This window comes from Polypterus senegalus, chromosome 6, assembly GCF_016835505.1.
Source record: "Polypterus senegalus isolate Bchr_013 chromosome 6, ASM1683550v1, whole genome shotgun sequence".
NCBI lineage: Eukaryota > Metazoa > Chordata > Cladistia > Polypteriformes > Polypteridae > Polypterus > Polypterus senegalus.
In genome coordinates, this window is record NC_053159.1 from 127,470,595 (window position 1) to 127,482,649 (window position 12,055).

The 12,055-nt window shown below is 35.7% G+C and overlaps 1 protein-coding gene across 2 annotated transcripts; it reads left to right on the forward strand.

The window, feature by feature from the left end:
• The first annotated feature begins 4,178 nt into the window (after positions 1–4,178).
• LOC120530588 lies at positions 4,179–10,509 on the forward strand. Of its 2 annotated transcripts, none has more exons than XM_039755013.1 (5): positions 4,179–4,303; positions 6,121–6,312; positions 8,023–8,124; positions 8,758–8,925; positions 10,194–10,509. In XM_039755013.1, the coding sequence occupies exons 2-5, from the start codon at positions 6,160–6,162 to the stop codon at positions 10,368–10,370; spliced, it is 600 nt and encodes a 199-aa protein (XP_039610947.1). In that variant the 5' UTR covers positions 4,179–4,303; positions 6,121–6,159; the 3' UTR covers positions 10,371–10,509. The 2 variants fall into 2 exon arrangements, with proteins under 2 accessions (XP_039610947.1, XP_039610948.1); XM_039755014.1 differs by lacking the exon at positions 4,179–4,303 and adding an exon at positions 4,723–4,798.
• The last annotated feature ends 1,546 nt before the right edge of the window (positions 10,510–12,055 follow it).

The following is a 12,055-nucleotide window of genomic DNA, read 5'->3' on the forward strand; positions in this document are numbered from 1 at the left end:
TGATGATTTGGTAAAACTAATGCTAAAATGTGACAGGATATTGTTGCATTCTTTATTGATCTCCAATAAACTGCATTTACTAATTAATTCAATCAATCAAGTTTTCATCAATCCATTCATTAAAATTACTGGCAAAATTAATTAAGGACACTGTAGAAGAGATTTCACTTAGTCTGAAAGAAATAAAATGATGTCAAAAATATATGACTGCATGCTTAGGAAACTCTCAAGGATCTACAGCACTGCACCGCAGGAAATACCAGTCTGAAAAGAAGAAATACTGAACACATAAAGTTTAGTAATGACTCTGAAAACTTCCGTCTTCTAGGCCCACACAGTGAAATATTAAAAGTGAAAACAAAAATGAGATATCATTAACTGAGCTCCGCTCAATTCCTATGCCATCACCATGAAATGATTCACAAGCAAAGATTTTGTGTTTCAGTACTAGCGCGGTAACTGTATTTAGAGCTTGTACAAAACTAGATGGCTCCAAGATCTGCCATGAGTGATCTTAATAAATGAGTGTGTAGCAATATTTTTCTTATTCTACACTTTTTTTGTACAATATTGAAGAAAACAACCTTTATTTTCAATCCCATTAATTCTATGCTAATAAATTGTAATAGCCATAGCCTACTCTGTTCAGTGTTAGGTAGCACCCAACTGTTTGTTTGACACATGCCCAGATCTAAAATAAAACTGTACTTTCCTAGAGAGTAGTTAGCAAGCGTCAAAAACCTAAACGTCATGTAAACAAATTATCTGAATGTTGGTTTATTCATTCATCCATTATATTTTCCAAATTAGCTTTCCATTATAATGTGACATTAACATCCTGCATAATTCAACGCCTGGTTGCGGATGGATGCAACCTTGTCTAAGCATCTGGTGCAAGAAAACACACACACACACAGGGGCCAATTTGGAATCACCACTCAATCTAGCATGTACATCTTTTTGTATGCAGAAGGACAATCAAAACATCCAAATTAAAACCCACATTAACACGGGGAGAATGCGAAAACACCAAACTGGCAATAACCACATATGGGTTTTGAACCCAGGACCTGTGAGGGAGCAGCACTAGATATTGTACCATTATGTTAACAATAGAATTGAATAGAATATTCATTCATGTTATACATTCATCCATCTAATTTCTAAGCTTTCCTTAACCAGCTTTAGAATCATGGACCACTCTATCACAGAGCACAGATATGAACACTCACCAGGCTAGTTTACAGTTGCCATAAACTGTGCATATTTGGGATATGGGAAGAAAACCCAGATAAAACCCACATTCACGTGGAGAGAATGTGTCAACTCTATAGAGATATTGACTTTTTTAGAATTCTAAAGAAGAAGCACAGAGACATTCGTGTTAATGACTGCGCTTCCATATCTTCAGAGCATTGCCATCATGCTAGGAAGAACACATTTCCTGTGTTCCTTCTAGCATTATTGGGTAACCATCTCAGCTTTCCAGGATGCCCTACCCTCTCTCTTTCTCGCTCAAGGGCCCTTACATGCTTTACCTGTAAAAACAGTTCATTAGGAGAGTCTACTACACCCTGTCTTTCACACAGACCCTGCCACTGACAGTGTAATAGCCTTTCTTTCTGTACAAAGTGTCCAGCAATTCAGACCACTAAACTGTGCTATCCTAATGGCATCTGTAATCTTGTGGACTTCTGGTCAGGCACTTAGTTCTCTATGGTGTAGTTAACTGGTGCAAAATAATTCTGTACATGAATAGCCTCTTTGACCTGTTGGTAACCAACTCACTTAAAGAACACTTAATGTGCGGTCGATGGTATGTGGTTTCTACCAAATCTATTACTACATCTGCAATCCAAAATCACCAAAAGAAAAGGAAGCCAAAATTGGTTTGTGTAAATGTCATAAACCATGTTCTAATTCATCTATTTTGTTTTGTTGATTTAATACAAGTGACACTTACATACTGTGTATTTTAAAATTGCATTTACTTGTGGGGTAAATTTTCAGAACAGAAATGCTAGAACATGAAATGAAATCTATTATTGAATGTAGACTTTTGTACATAAGATTATGTGAATTTCCCTTTGGGATTAATAAAGCATCTATCTATCTATCTATCTATCTATCTATCTATCTATCTATCTATCTATCTATCTATCTATCTATCTATCTATCTATAAGAGAAGGTCAATAGAAAGAAAGAAACACTTTGTGAAATCTGGTCCCCTTGTTTTGAAACCCATGCATTTTAAGTAATCAAGATGTTGTTTACTACATTCTTTGTTGGGAATTTCTTCCTTCCTCTTGAAGACTTTCAGTTTGCATATAATACCTATAAAAAGGCCAGCTCAAACCAAACAATAACTCTAGACCTGACCTACTGCACAACGTCTGGTACAGGCCACTCAACCATCACAACTGTCTAACTAAAAGGACCTGCAAGAACTTCCCATTGACGGACAGCCAGCCATTATTTGTTCTCTAACCTACCAGGTATGATTATTTTTCCTGTACTTCTAGCTGTTCATAATCTTTGGTGCCACTTAATAATAATTAAATATAAAGAATACAGTAGTCTTAATAATAACAGCTACTATAGTGTTTGCCAGCCCTGGCTCTAAAGGAACAATTACAGATAAATATCTGCCATTTTTGAATTAAAGTTAGTATATTTGTTACGATCACCTGCTACCCAGCTATATATGATACCTTTCAAAGAATGTTTGAAAAACATGCAATGTTAATCTGGTTAAAAATATGTATATAATTACAGCATTTTTTGAGACAAATATAATATAAAACAACATTAGAAAAAACAAACACAATGAAAAAATATAGTACACAAGACCATAGCTTAAACAATTAATTAACTAAAACAACTCTACTAATAAGTGCTGAAAACAATAAGAGCAGCAAGAACATACAGAATAATGAAATAAAATAGCAATTATGAATTAAATCATGATTTGCAAAACTACAGCAATGTATATAAACTAGTCAATACAGTGTGAAAAACGCACAATTAAATAGAAGCCATCTAATTATTATTAAATACTGTGTCATAGCTATATTATTATTGCAGGTTTTATTTAAAAATAGTTCTTTTTTCGAATGACATATTTCCGAATAGTTCTTTTTTTAATGTTAGCTGTCAATCAAGACAAAATACGACCTGGCTGAACTTGTTCTTATTGGTTAATTCTTTGCTGTCGATTACATTCCCTTGATTGTAGGAGGTAGGCTGCTAAAAACATTTGGCGCTACCTGCATTCCAACTGGCGAACACGCAAAGGTAGTTAAAAGATGGGACGGTTAGTTTCAAGAGACCATTTAACACATGATGCTGTTTTGAAACGAATTGATAGTATATTAAAAATGCTCAGACAGAAGTGTCCTTTATGAAATCAGGAGCAGTTAGACTGAGTATTGTGTCCACACAGAAAGTGTCCATGAAGAAGTCGCATAGGCGCAAATTAATGCAAACCGTCAGAGGCTGGACATTCCGGGTGATGGGCTTCCTTCTGCGCGGATACGGCGTTCATCTTAAACCACCGAAATCCTCTTAAACGTGGATATTTGCAAACAGCTGCAAAATGTTACATTATCTCTATTTTTGTCTGCCAAACTAATGTAACTATTGACACGATACGACAATGCAGTAAATGTTTTGTCAGTCCGAATGTGTGAAATATAGCGCTCAAGATATATGATATAGCCTATTATCAATAAGACAAAAAAAATGAACAGCAAATGATTACCAGTAGGAATAGGTATAGCACGATGATCTTGATGCCAAGTTACGAATCCATAACGAAAAGAGACATTCTGAAATTGTGATAGGGTTAAAAGAGCCATTCCGAAATGTGCATTTCCGAAAAGTCAGATCGTGAAATTAAAACGGTCCTTAAAAATAGGACTATTTTGAAATAAAACTTATAGCAATACTAAAATGATGACATTGTACTTCAATATAATTGGATTACTTTTATTTATGCGCATATATGCACTTTTGATGTGACTATTTCATAATTGTCAATTTATTTATTTCATTTTGGCACAAACGGTATTCCATACAGTGGGTCCCTATATGCCATGAATGGAAAACACTGATCTTCCGCAAAGACGTTAAGTTGCCATAAGGTTGCATTTTGAAAGTTATAACTGCATTTTTACCTGGGATATGTAAGAGAATCTCCTTTGTCTACAGCAGAGGTGACAAACTCAATTTTATTGTGGGTGAAAAATAACCCTTTATATACCTAATACTAGCGCCACGTTTCTTTACAAACAAGACCCAGAGGTACGTTTCTGCTCATCACAATCGTTAATCTTATATTTTGCCTTGCAATTCTGTTGAGACTGCTTTCCCTCTTCATCAGCTTTTCTTTCCTTTGACATTGCAGCGAGTTAGTAAAGTCACCAGCGCCAAATGGACCGAAATCAGTATCGAGTGATAACAATTACGTCAGTGCATTTAATCGAATGAACGCGGCAGTCGTAATACTTGCGAGAAACTGTATCTAAAGCAAAGTACCTCCGCTTACACCTGCATTAACACGCGTCACGGATGGATCACTTGAGCCGCAATCGGAGTTTAACATGAGAGAAAATGCATATGCGGTTTTAAGTCACATGGAACAATCGAGTCAGCGGAAAAAAGAATCTTGCAGTGCGGTGGCAGCAGCCAGGTACAAGGAGTGGCCTGCCCCGACACCTATGCGACTTTAAAAAGTGAGCGGAGTGGGAGAATGTGCAGTCGAGCTACCATCTTCTTCATGAAACTGTCACATCTTTGGTATGCTGCTAAAACATTAAACATCTTTATCTCTGTGTAGCCTGTCACCCATAATTCATTTTCCTTGGTAGGTCATTACTGTACGAGAAGCCAGTTTCTAGTCTAACTACAGGTTGGTAGCTGCATTGGGCAGTGTAAACACGAACGGACACTGGGGACGCGTTTTAATGGCAGCTCTACATGTAATACGTGTAAATGATCAATCCATATATGAAACAAATTATAAGGAGGTTTGACATGTTTTCAACAGAGCTGCTTTAAAATGGACCATATTTAAGTTTGAGTCCTCTGGACATTGATCTTTCATTGGCTAATTATATACACTAGTGTGCCTGAATGTTAAAATATAATTCAACTGCAATATTATTATTATTACTAGCAATTGTAGTACATTAATGGTGTTTTGCCAATATTCCAAAAATCACATTTTGATGGCATTGTATTAGTTGAGTAACTAAAACATACCTTAGAAATTATATGTAATCACAATATTTATAAACTAATACACAATATAGTTACAAGTGTTCCAGCTAATTCCAGCTTAATTCATGTAGAGGCATAGTAAAGATTGCTTAGATTCTATGGGCAAACATCGATCCATTTATCTTCCTAACCCACTTACCCAGAGCAGGTAGCAGTTGGAGTCAATGCCTATAATCATAGGTTGCAAGGCAGGAACAACACCCAGACAGGGCGCCCACCTCATCGCAGAGCGAACACGCACACAACTCATCAGGGATAATTTAGCAACACCCACTGGTTCACCTAACCGTCATGTAGCAAGTCCAGATTATTTATTTTTCATTGTTCCTGTAATACTGTAACAAAGGAAAACACATCTGACTTGCTTCTTCTGAGGTTTAGCAACCTTCTTGACTAATAACTGTCTTCCTCGATGAGCTTACTGACACACTGCTGTGGCTCAAGGTCTGTACCTCCATCAGGTTTGCTCAGATGTCTTTCCCAGGCTTCAAATTGTCATTCGGCTTCTTTTTTATGAAGGACTTTATATCAAATTGCAGCACACTTTGACCTTTACTGACCTGACTATACCTACACTGAAATTAACAGAATGGATTAAACTAATTTCAGATATTATTGCTGCTTCATAATATGTTTATTCTGTGTATTTATGTATTTATTCCCAACACTATTACAATTTAAAAATAAAACTCTAAGTAATCAGCTACACTGTATACAGAATATTAATTGAGTGCTTGAATAATATTACAAAAATAAAGGGAATTATACTGTTAAGTATTTATTTAGTTTTTTAAATTGTTTTAACCCAGTGAATCACTTTTGTACATCTCTGATTATAGGGTAATTATTTGTTCCCCAGTACTTACAGCAGAGGCATAATGATCTACTTGCTTCTCCTCGGACTTGCCATCATCTTGCCGAAGTCTACTGTTTTGTCAGAAAGCAGTTACTCCATGAAGGAAGCTTACTCTCAGTCCCTGGCACTCAGCAGGAAAATGCACCAAGATGTCCGTATCTTGCTGCTCAAATATGTAAGATATTAAAAAAAAATATTATTATTTTTGTAATTATAGTAGACCACAGAATTGTGTGATTAGAACAATATCTCTGTATAGTACACGGCTAGCAATAAAAAAGTTACAGTACCATTGAAAAACTGCATTTTTATTACTCTTTAATTTAATATTGTTTCTTTGTATCAGTATACTGCTGCTGGATTATGTAAATTTCCCCTTGGAATTAATAAAGTATCTATCTATCTATCTATCTATCTATCTATCTATCTATCTATCTATCTATCTATCTATCTGTTTAACACTGGATAAGTGAAGCTTGTAGTTCAACTACAAAGACTATTTTTTTTCAAATTGTTATCAATGATATTCTGTTTAATACACTCCAACAATACAACCAAAGAAAAAAAATGCATGAAGTGGTAATTTATTTGTAACAAAATGAAGAAATATTATAATATTACAAATATTATATTTTCCTAAAATATAATTCATTATGATAATAATGATAACAAATGCAAAAGCAGCAAATATTTAATCACTAACATCATCATTAATATTTATTCATTGTTTTCTAATCCTGCTTTTTAAAACAAGGGGTGTGAAGAGCCATAGCCTGTCCTATCAACAACAGAGACAAGGCACGATGAGATGGGATGCCGCTCTCACAAATGACAGTTCTCAGTTGTTACTTCTTTGGAGTTTGAGAGAAGGGCAAAGTACCATCAGAAAATTCACATAGTCATGTACAAAACAAGAAAATAGTTTACAGATAGTGGCTGTCAAAAGTGGAATTCAGGGCCCTGGAGCTGTGAGACAGCATAACTATCCTTTTTAACACATGATCCATCCATCCATCCATTTTCTAACCCGCTGAATCCGAATACAGGGTCACGGGGGTCTGCTGGAGCCAATCCCAGCCAACACAGGGCACAAGGCAGGAACCAATCCTGGGCAGGGTGCCAACCCACCGCAGGACACACACAAACACACCCACACACCAAGCACACACTAGGGCCAATTCAGAATCGCCAATCCACCTAACCTGCATGTCTTTGGATTGTGGGAGGAAACCGGAGCACCCGGAGGAAACCCACGCAGACACGGGGAGAACATGCAAACTCCACGCAGGGAGGACCCGGGAAGCGAACCCGGGTCTCCACATGATCCTCTATTTAATATTATGAATATTATTAACATATTAAGAATAATTCTAACTAAACTGTCTATAAAAAGCATATTACAGTCCATATCTGTAAGGAAAGAAAATATGAAGTCATATTATCAACAATATTGTTTCATTTTATCAATGATTTGTTATTAACAGTTAGAGTAATACTCATTTTGATATATTTATTGAGGTATTGAGGTAATAAACACATTACACAATAAAAGATATACTATACAGAATACTGAAAGTGACAGTGACAGCAACAAATGTGCATGATTGCCATGATTAATGACATAAGGATTTGTATTCTTGCTGCACTTTTTATTTAACATTTATCGTTTATTGGTATATGTTTATACTAATATAATAAATAACATAGTAGATGTATGAGGTGTTTTCATGAAGAAGATTGACATTTAAGGCACTGGGAACATTCTGAATATATTGTTGAAATAAGATGTTCCTAATTATAGTGATTATAAATGGTAAGATGACCTACTGTAATTCCTAATTTTAAGATCCTAGTTTTTCTTTCTGTCTTCCATTTCCTTTGATAGAAGCAGCAGCAGATGGGTACCCAATCATTTGAGGATTTCAGCTTCTTGATGGCAAGCCTTCCAGTGATTAATATGAACTTCAGCTACTGGCTGAACATGGAGGTGGGTCACTGAATGGTCATGGCTCATGTTACTTTTAATGGCCTAATGCAGTGGTTCTCAATCTGTGGGACGGGCCCCCCTAGGGGGGCGCAAAGTAACAAAAAGGGGGGCACGAAGATGTAAAAAAAAAAAAAACAAGAATCAAAAATATGAAAAATACATCTATTGAAAACAAAAAAAATGAACTTAAACTACATTCTGATACTAGAAAAATAAATATAGAGTTAGATAAATGTCGATAAACGTTAAGTAGGTATAATAAAATATGCAAATATGATATATCATTAATTAAAAGAGAACAAATTGGTATTAGTGGGCTCCTTTCAAAAAAGCATTAGGGGGGCGCAATTAAAACTGTTATGAAAACTCGGGTCGCAAATACTTAAAAGGTTCAGAAACGCTGGCCTAGTGTATCTAAAATGGAGGTTCAGGAAAACATACTGTTGAATGGGTGAGTGCTCTGGACCTCTACTCTATTCCAAACCTACTTCATAAAGATCCTTGGTCACAAACTGAATGAAAAAAAACAAGTGTAAAGTTTAGCAACATTAACTGATTTCCCACATTTATTTCACATAACAATGAATTTCTCTCTTCTTCTGTTACTTTAATGTAATACCTCTGTTTCTATAGGAAGGAAAGCGGATTCAGCTCATTATTAAAGACCTAAAAGTGTTTCAGAGTCACATTGAAGCCAAATGCCTGTATGAAGAGCAACATCTCCATCAGTCCCAGCTGGTACAAGATCTGCAGCTCATCAAGTGTGATATTAGCGATTTGGTCTTTCAGATGCATCTCCAGGTGAGTCCCACTGGCTTTTCTTGTGCAAAACTGCATAAAGAAACCTGTGAACTAGGGATCTATCAGTTTTGATCAAGTTAGGGAAAAAAAAATCTTTGAACTAATAGACACAGTGTTCAGTGAATTTTTACATTATCACTGTAAAGAGTTTCTTAATGTCAAATCACCAACCAAAGTAAGAGCTATGAGATACTCTAAAATTCTTAATGCTTGTGCTGATTGACGGACGGTGATTAAGCATGTCAGAACATGAATAATTAAATTAAAAAAACATATTTTTGACTATATTCTTCATATAGCCTAAGTGTTAGATTGCAAACAAGGTTCTTGAACATAACAATGTAATGCAAAAAGGGACTATTATCTATCACGCTTGTCACTTTCTGTGCACTGTCCTTAAATTAATGCAGATGTGATTTTAGCAATATGTGGAAAGGGTTAATACTTGCAAATGAACAAAGATTTGATAAATTGACGCTGCTTCATTGTTGTAGCATTTACAGCTTTTTTTGTGATAGGTGTACATTTTTTTTACAAAACTCTAACACACTGTTAAATCAGGTCACAGCCTTGTTTGTCCACAGCCATGGCTGCTAAGCAGAAGGTCGCCATCTTAAGAATTCCAGTTTCTAATTGCTACCATTATATTTATTTATGAAATGTGCTAGAAGTGGAGATGGCTTTGACTTTAACTTTGTTCCCTACCATTTATGTGGCCATTGTCACTCATTTTCACACACTTACCTCAAATGTGCTTAACTGACTACCACACTTTCACACTCCCAATAAAATTTTTGGTCTTGTTTCTTAAAAATGTCACAGATTAGTCAAAGTCAAAGAATAAAAATGCAGCTGAATGCAGTACTTCAGTGCTATACAAAGAAATAAATCCAGAGAGTGATTTTAACAGAGAAGACACAACTGATAATTTCTATTATTCATATTGGCAAACAAATGTTCTGGTTGAACCAGCTTTTCATTACAGTTTAATTTTTGGTTGATTTCTCTTTGTTTGTGTACATCTAAGTCAAACCCTCATGTCACACAATAAAATAAAACAATCTAAAATACTAAAAAAGGTTATTTTTAAGAATCTCTTTATGTGCAAACTCGAAAATAAATGTTTCTTGTAGGTCAGAAGCAGTGATACAACTTTGTACGTATGACAGGTGGGGTGTTTCCATCTGATGTATGCATTACCAGATAAAATACACCCACTGCCCTCTGGGCCATTTTAACTAAAATACCATTTGTCTTTCACTCCACAGCTCAAGTCTCTTAATGTACCTGTCCCGGTTGTGAGCGAGCCATTGGTCCCAAAAAGTCTGCTTAATCCTCAGCTAGAGTGGAACAGCAAACTGCAGGGCTATATTATTCTACGAGATCTGGAGCAGTACCTGGGCAAGGTGGTCCGTGATTTCACCTTCCTAAAATCCAAATACTAGGATGGAAATAGTAACCACTCTCTTTCTTCAATACTTCTCAGTGTAATGCTTCTCATGCTCTTTGTTTTTGCCTTCCCTCCCTCTCCAGAGTTACTTAGTTGCCCTCTGAACATGTTTTTACTGCACCTTGAAGGAAATGAGTGTATTACACTGAAGCACTACTATGCAATTTTTGCTTACAATTTTCATTTTATATCCCTTCTCAACAATAATAAGTAAAAAAAAAAAAAACCCTATGTAAGTAAAGTCCTTGTCAGAAAAGGGACTACCTGTGGAGTTGTCTTAGTTCAGACCTTCCAAGTTTACATCTTCTAGAAATTCCAATGAAAAAACTTGAAGACTTTGAAGCTTTTTCTTTATTTTTATGCTGATGCCTTTATTGTTTTAATGGTATTTAAGATGAAAGTAACTTATTGCAACTTATTTATTGAAATTATTTATTGCATATTTAATAAAATAACAATTTCATGCAATGTGTGTGTTTTTGTTAATTAAATTAATGTGTTAAAATTATATATTTACTCATTATATGTATTTATTTGGCACTTTAGATATGACATTTCACAGGAGCAAACATATAACTGATCGAGTTGAAAAAAAATACTGCAAGTGCTAGGATATAACACATGTGTTGTAAGATTTTATTTGCACAATTCGGTTATGGCATTTTGAGCTTCATATTTAGGAGCCTTTCTTTGTAGTTGGGCCCTAACTTGCCAGTCTACTGTATCTCAATGCCAAGTCTCCTCTCCTCACAAGACTATGCACACTTGGGGAAGTGAAACAGCCAAGTTAATAAATGGTTTAAAACCAGAAGCATCCTAGGTCAAAATCCAAATCAGCTGAATACCAACATAAAAACACCTACACCTACCTTTGTGAATTTCCCCTTGGGATTAATAAAGTATCTATCTATCTATCTATCTATCTATCTATCTATCTATCTATCTATCTATCTATCTATCTATCTATCTATCTATCTATCTATCTATCTATCTACATTCCCAGTACTCAGTCCCGCACAAGACGCTGAGGATCAAAGATTCTGAAATCAAGACTTTTCCAGTCCACATTATAGTCCATCCCAGGCAGCTACTGGTTTTATGCATCCTGTCTTTGTAGCAGAAATATTAATGGCATGCCCTGCCGAGATGTTCAGCATTTCTGATAAAAAACATCTTATCTTTGTGCTTACCTCTCTTCCTGCTAAGTATAAAAAGCAGGCCGTCACCCAAGTGGTCTAAAAGATCAACCATTTGGCTTAAATGACTTCCTTGATTGTTGACTGGAAGATAATGTTGTTGTCAGTTGGCACAAGGTTCATATTATGCTCTCTTACACTACCCTGCTAAGCTACGATTTCCATAGCAGTGGACTTCCATCTATCTTAATAAATCTAAAAAAACAGCATCAAATGCAACAGTTATTCTGCCACTTCAGTACTTATACCAGCTGCCCTCTCTACAGAGTGCAAAAGTCAAGTACATTCCTGGCAGCAAATACTTTACTTTATCTCTGAATGGGGCTAATTCTGTTTGTGTTCCTCAGGGCCCTGTGTTAAAGTAAGCAAGCTGCAAGTTCAGAAAGCAAAGGAATGAATAAACTAGAGACAATCTGCAATGAGCAGGTTACTGAACACGCATTTCCTTTTCTCTGTATCAACCTGCCACTACAGAATTTGATTT

Excerpts from the sequence above, each read along its gene's own strand:
- LOC120530588 (XM_039755013.1), top strand. The coding sequence starts at position 6,160 with ATGATCTACTTGCTTCTCCTCGGACTTGCCATCATCTTGCCGAAGTCT. Across the intron at positions 6,313-8,022 it reads GTATCTTGCTGCTCAAATAT|AAGCAGCAGCAGATGGGTAC; the intron begins GTAAGATATTAA and ends TTCCTTTGATAG. Across the intron at positions 8,125-8,757 it reads GCTACTGGCTGAACATGGAG|GAAGGAAAGCGGATTCAGCT; the intron begins GTGGGTCACTGA and ends CTGTTTCTATAG.